The sequence below is a fragment of the Hevea brasiliensis genome, chromosome 8 (assembly GCF_030052815.1).
Source record: "Hevea brasiliensis isolate MT/VB/25A 57/8 chromosome 8, ASM3005281v1, whole genome shotgun sequence".
Lineage (NCBI taxonomy): Eukaryota > Viridiplantae > Streptophyta > Magnoliopsida > Malpighiales > Euphorbiaceae > Hevea > Hevea brasiliensis.
This window is the reverse complement of record NC_079500.1, coordinates 90,058,093-90,074,238: the sequence shown is the minus strand read 5'-3', so window position 1 is coordinate 90,074,238 and position 16,146 is coordinate 90,058,093. Positions and strand designations below refer to the sequence as shown.

The following is a 16,146-nucleotide window of genomic DNA, read 5'->3' as shown; positions in this document are numbered from 1 at the left end:
GGTATTGCATACAATTTAGAAACCGCTTTCGAATACTCTCTCGTTTTGGTTCTTTGGTTGTTGTGCCTTAGGCATTTCCCAGGCAGGGGGAGCTTCTCTTCTTGCTCGATCGTGGGTTACTCTCCTGCCATCGAGTGGGAGTAGATACTTGATTTTGGTTTTATTTGAAGACAGTTTGAGCTTCAATGAGAGAGTATTACTTTGGATCTGTCATTTCTTGGTTGTTTTTCTAGTTTAGTGTTCTGGTTGCTGTGGCCGTATATGGATTGGATCTCGTTGGCATGTGGTATTCTAGGCGAGGTGCGGAACGTTCGGCTTCTCCCTTCTTTAACCCAGCTTTCTGCAGTTTTTCTTTGTGAGGGAGATGATCTTCCGGATGATGGTACCTCTAGTCGAACACCTTATCAACTTTGAAGGAAAGGCTTATTGCTGGGAGCTCTGCCCATCGCCCTCCTTGGCTAGTTCTACATATGCGTTTTATTCTCTCTGCCTGCTTTTAGATCTTTAGCTCCCTAGATTGTCATAGCATATTAAGCTTTATTGAACCCAGACCTTTGAAGACTCTGCATATTCTCTGCTCGGTAGTTAGCTACCTTCCTCGCTATGTATGGCTTTCATATGGTGGAGATACCTTGGTGGCACCTCATCTAGGTCTTCAGTAGTGCCTTTTGCAACCCATTATTTGTTGGATTAGGTCTTTTCTGGCTCTAGGACCGGGGTCAGTATTGGACTTGGTCTTTTGGCCTTGGGTCTGTTGGTTTGGCCTTGTTTGATCTGGGTTTGTATTTGATTTATGGGGCTAGGATTTGTTGGTAGTAGAGGTGGCCACGGTCTTGTTCGGAATCGGAATCGAAATCAAACAGAAACTAGAATCGGACCGGTCAAATCCGGACTAAAATCAGTCAAAATCAAAACAATTATTAAAACCTAAACCGTTTCTCCATGGTTTAGTTCAGGTTCAAGATATTGTGAAACCGTTGAACGTTAGTTTGAATCGAATTAAAATTGTTAGTTTGAAATCGAGTTGAACCGGCGATTCGATTAAAACCTGCACAGTACACACTGCAGCCTAGCTGCCCAGGATCTCACCTACCTCTGCGCAAGCCCAGCAGCCTATCTGTAGTCCTGAACTATACTCTGCAAATGTCCATTCATAAGTCATTTCTCTATTTTTTTTAATTTATAATCATTTATTAAATTTCAAATTCAATTGTTTTCATTTTTTTTAATTTCAAAAGCTAAAAATATTTACCATTACAATTTTTAGTTTAATTGTAAAATTACCCTTTAGTCCCTAATAACAGTAAAAAAATAGTTAATTTTTGGGAATAATTTTGGAAATAAAAAATTTATAAAAACTCCATAAATATCTCGATTCATCCACTTAATTCATTCACACAATTCTTAAATTCTCTCCAATCTCTCAAATCTCTCTTTAATTCTCAATATTCTCTAAATTTTTACACTTTATTTTCTTATACACTCATAAAAATTTCTAATATCCCATTATTTTACTCAATAACTCTATTATTATTTTTTTTATACTATCAATAAAATTTAATATTTTCTTTATTACTCTTTTTTTTTTTATATACTATCTCTACTTTTTAATTTAATATTCTACACTATTTTTTTTTTGTTTTCAAATTTCTAATATTTTTTTTGTTATCTTCTGCACTTTTTTTTTTCAAATTTCTAGTGCATTCTATTTTTTTGTTATCTTCTACACTATTTTTTTTTATTTTCAAAATTTATCATAATATCATAACTTTTTTTTTTTTTTGAGAAAATGACAAGTCGTGAATTTGGAAGTTCAGCAAGTAGCAAGGGGAAAAGTAAGGTTGGTGAATCAACATACCCAAATCCAAATGAGCTTACTGCAGTTGATTTAGACAACATAATGGAGCAAATTGGGGATGATGATAATGATGTTGAAGTTCAAAAGTTATTTCACCACACTCAAGAAAGCCAAAATCAACAAGTTGAGAAAGATGAGGCAAAAAAAGCACTTAAGTCTAATATTTTCAAAGTCCACTTTATAAAAAAACGAAGATCTGAAAATACATTTGATGTAATTTGCAATTACTGTAGCCAAGTTTACAAGTTCAAAATGGGAGGTGGATATGGCACGTTCAAGAGGCATTTAGAGCAAAAGCATCCGAACAAATTTGGGTATGATAAATCTCAAACTCAAATATCCGGGTACACAAATTCCAAATGTAATGGCTCGGCCCACTAGTAACTCATTTTAAAACCATAAATGTAACGGCCCGGCCCACTAGTGATATTGTCCGCTCTGGGCCGAAGCCCTCACGGTTTTAAAACGCGTCACTAGGAGTTACGAACCACCAACTTATAAACCCAGTATCTCTCCTGTATTTTGCCGATGTGGGATTTTCCTAGAATGTTACAATCCACCCCCCTTATGGGACTCAGTGTCCTCGCTGAGGTTTGCCCCACCATCGCTCAAGGTTGCACGCCGAGCGGCTCTGATACCACAAATGTAACGGCCCTGTCCACTAGTGATATTGTCCACTTTGGGCCAAAGCCCTCACGATTTTAAAACGCGTCACTAGGAGTTACGAACCACCAACTTATAAACCCAACATCTCTCCCGTGTTTTGCCGATGTGGGATTTGCCTAGGATGTTACACCAAATCTCAATCTTATTTCAATATTCTGATCAGATAAATAAAGAGGAATTAGCAAAAATGATTTTTATTGAGCATTTATCATAATTTTGGTGAAAAACTTGGTTTTATTAATTATTGTCAAAATGCTTTAAATCCTAATGCAAAATGTATTCCTAGAAATACTTCAAAACAAAATTTTTTTTTCTTTATTTAGAAAAGGAAAAAAAGAATTACAAGAAATTTTTTTAAACATGAGTGCATGAGTTTCTATTTGTAGTGATCATTGGCAAATGCATTCATATATGGGCATAACATGTCATTGGATTAGTGATGATTAGATCATGCAAAAAAGAATAATTGCATTTCATGTTTTTTATGAGAGACATATTGTTGATAATATTTATAGAATGATTAAAAATATTTTAGAAGAATATAGATTAGTTTATAAAATTTTTTTAATTGGTTTTGATAATGCTGATGCAAATTCTGTATCAATTAGTGACCTTAAAAAAATTTGCCAACCCAATTTTGGGGGAAAATTTTTTTATACTAGGTATGCATGTCATGTATTAAATTTGTGTGTGCAAGATGGTTTAAGAACCCTTGATAAATTTATTTCTCCCATCAAAAAAGCAATTTCATTTTTATGGAGACATCCCCAAATTATGAAAGAGTGGGCTAAATTTTGTAAAATAAATAGTAGAATACTAAAAAGATTTCCAAGAGTTGTTTCCAGTCATTAGAATTCAACATATGAATTACTAAACGAGTCATTTGGATATAGAGATTTATTGTGCATATTTATTAGCAATAATATGCCGCAAATTCAACTATATCAACAAAATTTGGACATTTATACAAAACTATTAAAAGTTTTTAATGATGCTATATATATATATATTGAGTGGTGTTTATTATCCTACATATCATTTATTTATGATTGAATGTCTTAATATTGTTGGTGCATTGCAAGACCATGAAAATGATATTAATTTAAAAAATTGCATTTCTAATATGAAGAAAAAATGGTTGAATTATTTCAAAAATATTCCTCCACTTTATCTTATTGCTTGTGTTTTTTATCCTAGATGTAAATTAAATGGTTTAAATGATTATTTGTCTCCTTATTATTCATATTTAAATCTTGATGATGAGATTGATTTTGATGTTCATGTAATAATTGCTGAAATTAGAAAATTAATTTTTGATTTATAAAGTGAATTTTGTTCTTCTAGCCAACAATTAGTTTCCCAATCTCAGCCTTCTAGTCAAGTTCAGAATGAGCCAACCTCTAGAATAAGCATGGGTGATCATGCCTTGTTACAAAGGCAAAAAAGGCCTAGAGGATCCCCTGGTAATAATTCTGAATTTGATATTTATTTAACCACTATTTTCGAGTTTGGTGATAGTAGTGCAGGTAAAGAATTTTCAGTACTTGATTGGTGGCGTCGACACACAAATACTTTCTCTACCCTTGCACTAATTGCTAAACAAATTTTAGCAGCACCAGTCTCCACAGTTGCAGTTGAACAAACTTTTAGTGCATGGGGTAGTATATTAGATGAGACACGATCTAATATGGTTCTTGAATCATTAGAAGCTCAAACTTGTTTGGATGATTGGATTAAGGCAGCCTTAAGGCAACAAGAGATCACACATGAAGGAAATGAAGATTTATATGACATAGGAACAGATGGAACAACAACGGGATCGAGCGGTTGTGGAAGTGATTAAGGTAAAGAGTTATCTAACTCTAAATAGAAGGTAAGAGAATTACATAGACTTTGATTCCTCTAAACTCCAAGAGGATACGTAGGCAACTTAATTTCTACAAAATTAAGTTCAAACTCTTCTTCTTCTTTTTTTTAACTAAAATTAATTTAATATCTTTTCATTTCTATAATTTTTTTAAATTAACTCTACACGTTTCTTATTAATTTTTATTCATTTTCTTTTTTTTCTTTTTTTTTTGAAATATTTAGTTTACCAAGTTTTTTTGTCCAATTTTTTGATCAAACCCTCTTAAACCATCCCCCGAAACACCCTAAAACGCCTCTTGAACCGCCCAACTCCAAACCGCCTATTAAACCATTTCAAATCAGGGCTCGAACCGGAATCGGCAGTTCACAAACCACCCTTCAAACTGTCCCTTAGCGGTTCGGTTCAGGTTCAATATTTCTCTGAAATCGGCGGTTCAAAAACCATAACCGGCGGTTCCTGAACCGTGGCCACCCCTAGTTGGTAGTATAAAGCTGTGCTTCTTTAGGCCTTTGGGTCTTATTTTAGCTCATGTACTTTGGCTCAGCCCATGTTTCTCCTCCTTTAATGAAATTCTACCTTAGAGAGAATATATATATATATATATATATATATATATATATATATATATATATATATATATATATATATATATATATATATATATGCATTTTGTAACAATTGTATCCTTGTACTTTATTCACGTGTAGGTTTTTGATTATCTTGATATATTATAAAATCATACACACAGTCAATACTCATTTTTCATTTAAGTACCGCCAATAGACATATCAAAATTGCAGACTATGAATGCATCAAAAGGAATTGAGAATGCAATACATTGCAAAAAAAATAAAAAAAGAAGACTCAAATGGATTTGGAAATGGAAGGTTTAAGAAGGTAGTCTAGAAAATCAAAATTTACTCTTTCACTGATGGAGACAAAACACAAAAATTCAGCTTCTCAAACTCTCAACAATTTTGCAGAGGGCTGAGTAGGTTCCAAAGACTGATGATATCACCCCTACTGTGATGATCATGATGCAGAGTGCAGCCTACAACATGGAAAAGAAGAAATCATATCAGAAAATGGAAATGAAACATTTGAGATAGAGCCGCTGATCTAGGCTTCTAAAATGTTCTGCAAAAACTTGTAAGTAATGATAAAAATTACAGATAAGAAAATTGCAGTGAAGGTGTCAATACCTGAACTCTGGTTACTTTAGCCCTTAAGATGCTTAGAAAACAAGCACAAGGAAGTATCAAGGCCTGCTATAGAGATTACTTGTTAATCTGATGCAGCTAAGGTTATTTAATAGTTTCAAGTACTTTTTTCTAACTGGACACCGTGAGAAAACTTACTATTAGCATTGTGAGCAAAGATCCAATCAAAGACATCACCAGACCTAATATGGAAAAAATTATAATTAAATGGAATACAAGATTGGAAATCTAGTCTTCATATGGTAAAAAAATGGAGAGAACTACCGAAAAGTAAGAACAAAATCAAGGGAGACTAACCGAAGAAAGGAATGGAGAGACCAACAATCGAGGTGGAGATCACCAGGGCTGTCCTGATACAGATAGCATAAACATGAGACTTCAGATGTGTTGATGGTATCAATTCCTCAAGACTCATTGCCACTGGAGATATGGTTAATGCATATTTGGTAAATGGATTCACTACCTGCAGAAGAACCATTAGTAAATAGTTGGTAAGCACCCAATACTGCATACTAACTACCGAAGAAAGCATTAAAAGACTAATGAACATGCCGTAGTCCACATGGCAATCTTCGTTGCGATTAGATCTTGTGGCATGCTAAGAGTGAATTGAGATGCTGTTGATTCTCCAAACATTGTGTACCCCATAACAGCAACTCCAGCATACATCACGGTACAAATGCCAAAGCTGAAGGAATAACAAAATCAAGCCAGAGTCCATTAATTGACATAACTTTGAGTTTCTTCCAGCAAGTAAGATGAAGTTGAGCAGATTAAGTTACCATGCTAAGAGAACCATAGGGAATTTGTTAGGTTGTGCCATGGAGGTGTAGATGTTTGGGAAAACAGCATGTCCTGAGTAACAATAACCATAGAGACCAATAGCTACAGGAAGAGTACCAAGGTTCAGTACTGTTCCTTTGCTATGAATCCCAGCAAGATCAACCAGACCAACCCAGAATAAGCAGATGACCACCGAAACTGATGCAAGAACTCCACCAGCTGCAAGAAAAAAGAAGGAAACAAGAATATTTGAGCTATAGTCTCAAAGAAATTCTCAGATTTTACAGTTTCAGAGAAATTGTGGAGCAAGCAATGGAAGGATGTGGACATGAACTTTTATAACTAATGTATAATTTGGACAATATTATGCCATGGATCACAGGATATGGATTAGTGAGACATATAGAAATTGGGTTCAGAATGATTCTGATTTAGATCAACTGCGCCTCAAAGTACAAAATTTTCAAATGCAAAATCTAGATTAGAGTTAAGAAGTCTCACCAGAGATATAACTAAGCACGCTGAGGTCTCGAAGCCAAACAGTTGGAAGAACAGCAAGAGTGGTCAGAAGAGCAAACAAGTGGTGAGAGTTGAGCACTAATCCACCCAAACTTAAATGTGCATTTGGAAATAATGAAGATAAGTTATCACTCTCCAAAATTATATATTCAACACAACAAGCCTGCACATGAAGAAGACTTAAATGGGTAGGTAGAACTAAGCACTAATGAAGAATTCTCAATATGTCTAGAGCATACTGCACTATTGGAACCAGAAAAGACACAGAAAAATGGATGAAGAACATGTAGTAGCATTCACCAAGCAACATGATGTGAATTTTATTCTCCTTTGAATTTACACTGAATTACAGCATGTTGAGATGTCCAAAGAATTAAGACACATGGTTACTCTTTGCTATAATTTTTTTAAGAAACCAGAATCTCTTAATCTTATATACAATTAAACTGCAATGACGAATGAGATTTTGCTTAATGATAAGACTGATGAGGTTGCATGTTTAAATCCTACTGTGATGAATGATATCTGGCAAATGAGATGTCAATCAAATTATTGGCATTTGGAAACATGGGCCAAACATGACCCAAACATGTAGATGAGTGGCAATTGATTTGATCCAGCATCCTACTGACAAAAAGAAGTGAACGTGAGGGAGGCATCTGGTGCTTCTGTCCCAGACAAAAAGTGGAGGGCTCAGTCAAACAAGATACAAATATTGGGACCAGTCATATTAAATATGAATCCTCCCAAGACAACTATGCTTGGTTGGTAAATCATAATGATGGCAAATTATAAATTAAACCTGATGCATTTCAAAATAGTGCACCGGGTACTCATACAAAAGCAGTTGGACCATAAAATTAGGAAGGTGGAATCCATTGTTTTATAAGTGAATGTGCACATACACTAGATGCATTCCATAATTTGCATGATGATGAATCAGATATGAAAAAACCAGCTGTACTTACATATAACTCCGCGTATAGGATTATCTGCAACGAGAAAAAATCAAAGCAAAAGATTAATGACTAATCAACTTTGTACACTGGTGCAAGATGGAGCAATCTGTTACTCATTCTCTATCACTCGTTCACTTTTTATTTAACCACCAATGCTGTTCTTTTCTGCTATTCTATTCCCTTTGTTATCAAAAGTCATGGTTCGAGTCATGAAAATAAGAAGATGACCCTTGAAAAGAGGGAAGCCTTCACTAATTGATGTTTTAAAAAAAGGTACAGAATTTAGATTGCACGTTATTTGAACATTTTATTAAGATTTTTTAATGTCTCCATAAAAGTTAGAATTGTGAACTAGACTTACAGAGACGGCAATCCGACCAATGGTGCCAAATGCAGCTTGGCCAATGTCAGGGTAAGTTTCAAGCTCTGGTTCACTATCCAAACAGTAACACAAGAGCATACCAGTGTAAAAGGAAAGCACTGCAAATATGAGCAGTATAGAGAGCCCAAGCCATCCTCCTTCTTTGGCAGCATAAGGAGTGGACAAAATCCCAACTCCACATAGAACATTCATGCCTGCATTATAAATAAAAAATTATCCCATTTCAAAGATGATGAAGTGAATTTGATTTAAGTTAATTAATTATAATTACAATTAGCAAATATTGAACACGATAAGATGGTTTATAATTAGTGAAATTGTAAATCTATAGTAACATGAAGTTTTACTTCAATGACAGGCATTCTTGTAGCTTAGTTGGTCATTTTCATGTGTAGCATGTGCAGTTGGAGACTGAGACAACCAGATCAAAGTTCATGAACAGTAAAGGCCAAATTGTCTTATATTTATAACGTAAAATAATAATGAGCAAAAGACAAAAACCCCAGCTCATATGACCTGTATTTTATATAAATGAACATGTTCTATCAGTTTGGCAACATGCACGTCACATTTGCTGCTGAAACAAGATCAGACTAAAATTCAAGATGCTGTAGCAGACATCCAATGCTAGATTTTGCAGCAAGAGAATGATTTTCTCAGAACTGATAAGATATTATAGTATATTATATTATATTCTACTTGATTGGTATATGTGGTCCCCACATTTGAAGGGCTCAAAGAGGATTAGGCTTGGAAGTTGTACTAATCTTAATGTAGCAAGTGGCACAACTGGCACACTTGGATGGCTGCTAATGACGATCACAATCCTTCTGTGAAAAAAAAAAATTCTTTCACATTCTTCTTCTTCTTTTATTTTATAGAGGACTGGAAGAGTGGTGACTCCAGGTGACGCCTGCCAGGTGAGTGATACGAATCCGAACAAAACACTTTCTACAACACTATTAAGCAAAACAACTGAGGGAAAATGATCAAAATCATTAATGAACATTTCCGCTATCTCAAACTTACCATTAACCACGGCTTGTCCGTATGAGCTGTGGCGAGAAATGGGAAGTTCATGTGAAATCTGGGATGGTTTCTCATCCTTTTTAATCAAAGACCTTCTATAGGGAATTGGAGGAAGAAGAGAATGAGAACTGCGCCTTTGTTGGGACAACTGCTCATCTTCTGCCTTTGATATTAGAGGTTTTGTCACAGAAGGTAGCGATTCCGGTGTGTGTCTTCTTGTTAGGGAAGAGGATAAAAAAGAACTGCCTAATCTTGACAGTGTAGGAGTTCCCAGAATAATACTTGGAGATGGTACGCTACTATATAGATCAATGGACTGCCTATAAAATCAATGAACAATGATGGTTAAGTAATCCATTAATTAAGATGATGGTAATATCATTTTACTATTCTATATCAGTAGAAAAATTATTAGAACACTTATAGAAAGAATGATTAAAACTTCAGTTAGAGACAAATAAACAGAGCAAAACAGAGCACAAGAAGGCAGAGGGAGAGAGAGAGAGAGAGAGAGAGAGAGAGAGAGAGGAGAACCTGTAGCTTTGAGGCCAAGAAGTATTATAAGAACCAATTTTGCTCTGCTGTCGGTTATCAGCTAAAGAATCATCGGAATCTGATCGATTTCCGTCGTTGTCTTCACCTTCTCCACCTCTGTTAAGTTCCCTCTCGTCATCCTCCTCATCACTTTCTATGTAAAAGCTCTGATCCGAAACAGAATTATTCATTTTCTCCTCCTCCTTCTCTTCTTCTTCTTCTTCTGCAAAACCAATATCCCAATTATCATATCAAACTAAAGGAAAAGCCAACCAGTGTGTATACATAAGATGATTGTATTGGTGCTCAAGGAATGAAAATATTAGAATCGAGATCAAGAATTGATTTCAAAGAAATGAACCAAACCTCAAATGAAAGTGATGTAAAACTATAAGCAGAAGGCTTTCTGCCAAGAAAGAAAAGAAAAGAAAGGAAAGTATCGATTTGTTTTGAAAGATTTCTTTTATAAGGCACAAATAATAATGGGATGCAAAACATCTAAAATTCTGAGCAAGTATGAATAAAAAAGAAGATGAATAATTTACATGGCAACTAAGAAAATGTCTATAATGGGACATGCGTGTATATGTATAGAAATGCAGTCAATATTTGAAAATAAGTAGACCGTTAAACGCAAGAATATAAGGAAAGAAAGAAAAGACAGTGAAGCGTGGATCTTCATAATCCACTCTCTCTCTCTGTTTGGTTACTGGGAAAATACAAGAAAATGAAAACGATTAAAGCAGTTCCTCCCTAATGCAGAACAAAAGAACGCACGTAAAACGTAAAAAGAGACAAAGGGATGAAAAACACAACTGGAAAAATATTCTCAGCAACCAAACAGAAAGGGCTGACTGCTAATAACAGAGTGAGCAAGATAGAAATTCTTTCTTTCTGTTGTCTCGTCTAGCTGTAAAATCTCTGCAAATCACAAGTACGTGAAGAAGAAGAAGGTTTAAAAGAGCAAGACTTATAAGAGAGAGTGGAAATGAGAAACTAAAACCTTTCTTTCTCGAGTTTGGTGGATTCAAAAGATCTGGAGAAGCTTTTGAAAAGGAAGCAAAAAGCCTCGTTCGCAAACAGGGAAAGAAATAGCCAGAAATTGTTCTCTGTTGCTTGTCTTTGTACAAGTTTTGTGTGTCCGCTCTCTCCTCTCACCATTATTTATTATGTTGACATCTCCACTGTATTTGCAGCAAGGACTAAAATTTAAATATAGGTACATGGGCTTTTCAAAAATAAAAAACTATATATATATATATATATATATAGAGAGAGAGAGAGAGAGAGAGGAGTAATTTATAATTTTTATTTTTTAATTTAATTTTTAATTACATTTTAAATAAGATTAATTATTATTACTAGTAAATTAATTTTAAATTAAATTAAAAATAATTTAATTTAATTTAAATAAATTTTTATTTATTATAATAATAAATTTTTAATTAATTTATGATATAATTAATTAAAATATTTATTTATTTTTTTTATATTTTTTTTCTTTAAAATGTAATAAAAATACTTTATTTAAAAAAACTTAAATTTTATGAAATTTTTATATTTTATCTCATAATTTATGTAAATTAATATTTATTTTTTTATAAATTATAAAAATACATTAAATTAATAAGAAAATAATATTATTTTAAAAATATATAAATATAATATTTTTTTGTTATTAATATAATAAAAAAATTAATTTATTAATAATGAATTGAATTATTTAATTTTAATAATAATGAAAATATATAACATTATTATTAATTAAAAATAATATTCTATTATATTATTTTTTAAAAATACTATATCTAAGCGTAAAATTTTTTTATTAATCTGATATATTTTTTTATAAAATAATTCTTTGATAAAAATATTACCATTTTACATAAATTTATAATATAAAATAAATATACTTCATAAAAATTAAAATTTTAAAATTTTGTCATTTTCTATTGATATAATAAATATTAAAAATACATATTATTTTTCAATAAACAGATTTCATAATTTTAATATTGTAATTTTAATTTTTTTTTAATTTTTTTTATTTGTAACTAAATTTTTAATGCAATTATATTTATAATTTATCTATAAAATTCTACTTTTATATAAAAATATAGTTGACAGATAATTTATGCATAAAAATATAGATATTTAATTAAAATTTAAAAATAATTCTTTTAAAAATTAATAATAATAAAATATGGATAATCAAAGCATTAGTTATCATTGCATTTGATATATAATTATAATGAAATAAAATATTCAAAAGTTTAAGAAGTATTAAATAAGAAATTTATAAAAAATTAATAATCAAATAAATGTCAATTAAATATATTTAAATAAATAATTTTGAGAATGATAACTATTAACTTTGAAATAAATAATAAAAAATAGTGTAAATAAAAAAAATTTAAGAGCATTTAGGTAAAATAAAAAACTTTAGTAAGAAAAGAGTACTTGACGTGTATTAAATGTGTCATATGACATACTATATATAGGCAAATAAATTAAAATTATTTAAATAAAAAATTAATTTATAATTAAATATTATTGAATTAAAAAATGATAATGAACATTCAAATATAATTTTTATAATAGTAAAATATTTCATATTTATTTGGCCGTTTCAATTAAATCTTCATAAGTCCGTCATAATATAATAATTAATTAATCTTAGAAAAGTGAAATAAAAAGAATATTAAATTATTAACATAAGAAATAATATATATTAATTATAAATAAGTTAAATCTCTATATTTTTATTTTTATAACTTTTTAGATAAACTATATTTTTTGTCTCTCAAATTTTTTAATAAAGATTTCATAATAGAAATAATAGAAAATATAACAATGTAATAAAAATATTTATTAAAGATATAAAATAATTTAAGGTTGATTAAATAATTAATAGTTAATTTTCTTTAAACTAATAGCCATCAATGACATATTATTATTATTATTAAGGAGGGTAATATGTAACAAATAATATTTTTACATAAATAAATTTATAAAAAAATAATATAAATAATTTTAAATATTACATTTAATTATAAAATATCTTAATTTTTTAAAAATTAAATTTTAAATAAAATAATAATTTAAATCATAAATTTTAAGGTATTGTTATAAATAATAATGATAATTAAAAGAGAAATAAAAAAATTAAATAATAATTAGTATTTATAAAATAATATAAATAATTTTTAAATATTTTATTTAACTACAAAATGTCTTAATTTTTAAAAAATTAAATTTTAAAGAAAATAATAATTTAAATTATAAATATTAAGGTAGTATTGTAAATAATAATGACAATCAAAAGAGAAATAAAAAAAAATAAATAATAATTAGTATAAAATAGAGTATTAATGAAAGGTGATATATGACAAACTTTTTAAAGAAAGTGTTATGTGTAATTTTCTTATGAATACTACTTTACTTTATATATATAAGTAGATTATTATAATTAATAAAAATTCATAAGTTATATTTTATTAAATAATAATTAATATTTATTTTTTTTATAAATTATATATTTTATTAATTTTAAATAATTAAGAAAAACTTGATAAAGAAGATTATAATAAGAGGCCAATGCATGATTAAAAATGAGGGGTCAATTGATCCATCTATATATATATATATATATAAGATTTAAAATCCACAACTGAATTTAGGATTTGAGAGTTAAGGTATCATAAAAAAACAAAATTCAGGTTCGTAATAGTTTAAATGTGTATAAAGGTATTCTTAAAATAATTAATATTTTAAAATAATAATTATAATTATTATAATAAATAATAACTAAAAATTTTGACTCTACAATGATAAAATAATTAATAGAGATAAATTTCTATTCCACAACAAATTAGACTTTTTTCTCCAATATTTAATCTATTTTTGTAATTGATGGTAAAACTAATTTAAAATATTAAATTTGATAATATTATTATTCTCAAAGAAAATTTTTAGAGATAAATTAATAAAATTAGTATCTAAAATTAAGATTTGATAGAATTGACTCTAATTGGTATTCAAATTTAATACTTCAAGGTTTTGGAAATGACTTTAATACTACTGAATTAAAATTTATTGATATTAAAAGTAAGATTTTTAATAATTTAAATAAAAAATAAAAGTCATTAAAGTTTTATATTTTTTTTAAACAAAAAAGTCATGGGCCACGTATATGCCCTCACAACACATCTATTTTTTTTTTAAATGTTGGGCTAGGCAGGTTTATTATTATAAAATTAAAATAAAATATTTGTTATGAAATAAAAGTCAAAAAGAAAAATAAAGTATAAAAAAATAATATTTTAATGATTTTATTAATATAAATTATAAATAATTTTTATTGTAATTATTGAAAAGTTAAAAATAGATTTTTAACAAACTTTGTAGGAAGATGGCCAAGGAAAGTTACAACTCATAGGAATATGATTTTTTTTTTTTTTTTTGGGTGACAAGTTGATTTCTCAAAGTTGTAACATGAGGCTAGTGTGTAGAATCCATTATGCTATTATTAAAATATTTTATTGTTGTACAAAGACAATGCATCTTCATCCATGACAAGTAAACATCGACCACAGCCTTGTCCGCGACATAATGATTGAATATTGTTCCATTCGTTTCGAGGAATCGAGTACAATCCAGTTGAACGAGTTTGAGTAATAAATTATAATTTTGCTCAATTATAAAGGGATATGAAATTATTTTAGAATATTTTTTGAAAATCTTTCACGGTATGATTTCTGTATGAGTAATTTTTTCTTATAAACAAATGAAATTTTATTATAAAAAAAGGAGAATTTACTCAGAAAAAATTTAGCATGATGTGCCAAATTAATCTAAGCTAGCAAGCTTTTTCCAATAAACTAAATCTCAAACAAAACGTCAATAATTTTTAAGTTAATATTTAATATTTTGATCGTAGTTAAAATATTATTTTTTTATTTATATTATTTGGTGATATGTATTTTATATTAGTGTTTAGAGATTGCAAGAGTGATATGAGTGAGCACTATTCAGTTTGAATTAAATAAACTAAATCGAATCACCTTAATTCAATAATTCGATTTAGTTTTTAAATTAATTTAATTCGATTCAGTTTTACATTTTAAGAATTTTGATTATTTTTGTTTGGTTTAATTTTGAGAAGAAAAAATCAATTGAATCGAACTAAATTACTTTATTGATTTTTAAATTAATTTATTTTTAATTTACAGGAAATTTATGAATTATATGCAATTATATATATATATATTATTTAATTTCATTGATTAATGGTTATTAGGTTCAAATCAAAGTTAAAATCAGAACAAATAACTTGAAAATCAAGTCTTAATTAAAAAAATAAAAATTCAAAAACCTATCGATTTAAATCGAATCAAATCGAAATAGAGTGGTTCGATTCGATTCAAATTTTCATTTATTTCAATTTGGTTTAGTTTCTAAAATATGATAATTCAATTTTGATGATTTAATTTGGTTCGGTTTGAACTGAATGCTCAACTCTTGAGAGTGGTTCATGAAAAGTTACTCCTATTAATTTTTCAAGATTAAGAGAGCGTTTTGACTAAAGTCAACATGATATACTCTATTTACATTTAATAGCTAATCTAACAGTTATTTTTATCTTAAACTATTACTATTAAAACAATTAACAATTACTATAATAATTAATATTGCTGAATATGACTAAAATTTTAAGTGAAAAAACCTAAGTCAAGATACAACACAAGCAATATCTACAAAGACCAACCAACCAAAACAAACAGCAATAGCCAAAACAAATAGCCAAAATCAGAAGAGATCAAACTGATCATTTATATGCAAGTATGAACAAACAAAACAAAACACAAAAGATAACCATCCAAATGAACTCAAACACAAGGAGAAAACCAAAGGAACAATAAAAGAAAAATTATAAAGGCCCTACTAGGCAACAACTTTTATGGTAGCATTTAGTATTTTAACTATGGTCAAAATACTTCTACTCTTATTTATACTATTTGGTGATATAGTATTTTTATTAGTATTTAGAGTTTGAAAAAATGGTTTATGAGAAGTTACTATTCCTAGCTTTTAGAGATTGATAGAGCATTTTGATTAAAATTAACAAGATTACACTACTATTTTTATATTTAACAGTTACTTTTACTAAATATGTAACAACATGGGACTTGGCATGTGACTGTGGATTTCCACTATCACTGCAAGTTTTTTAAAAAATAATAAAAAAAAAATTTAAAACAAAATCAGGAGGAGGACACCCCCCCCCCCCCCCAATTTCTCTCCTCTCCTCTCCTCCCCTCTCTTCT

At 29.4% G+C, this 16,146-nt stretch overlaps 1 protein-coding gene across 2 annotated transcripts; it reads right to left on the bottom strand.

Moving 5' to 3' along the window:
* Positions 1-5,133: 5,133 nt before the first annotated feature.
* Positions 5,134-11,008, bottom strand: LOC110658796 (amino acid transporter AVT1C). 2 transcript variants are annotated; one of them, XM_058151606.1, is made up of 12 exons: positions 10,824-11,008; positions 9,821-10,741; positions 9,287-9,606; positions 8,237-8,451; positions 7,885-7,908; positions 6,899-7,079; positions 6,397-6,616; positions 6,163-6,302; positions 5,912-6,073; positions 5,753-5,796; positions 5,597-5,662; positions 5,134-5,445 (listed from the first exon to the last, which is right to left on the bottom strand). In XM_058151606.1, the coding sequence occupies exons 2-12, from the start codon at positions 10,009-10,011 to the stop codon at positions 5,347-5,349; spliced, it is 1,662 nt and encodes a 553-aa protein (XP_058007589.1). In that variant the 5' UTR covers positions 10,012-10,741; positions 10,824-11,008; the 3' UTR covers positions 5,134-5,346. The 2 variants fall into 2 exon arrangements, with proteins under 2 accessions (XP_058007589.1, XP_058007590.1); XM_058151607.1 differs by having other exon boundaries at positions 5,597-5,659; positions 10,824-11,007.
* Positions 11,009-16,146: the final 5,138 nt, after the last annotated feature.

Coding starts and splice junctions, on each gene's coding strand:
- LOC110658796 (XM_058151606.1), bottom strand. CDS start 10,011: ATGAATAATTCTGTTTCGGATCAGAGCTTTTACATAGAAAGTGATGAG. Junction 6,617..6,898: donor CGTGCTTAGTTATATCTCTG/GTGAGACTTCTT, acceptor TTTTTCTTGCAG/CTGGTGGAGTTCTTGCATCA. Junction 6,303..6,396: donor CCTATGGTTCTCTTAGCATG/GTAACTTAATCT, acceptor TTATTCCTTCAG/CTTTGGCATTTGTACCGTGA.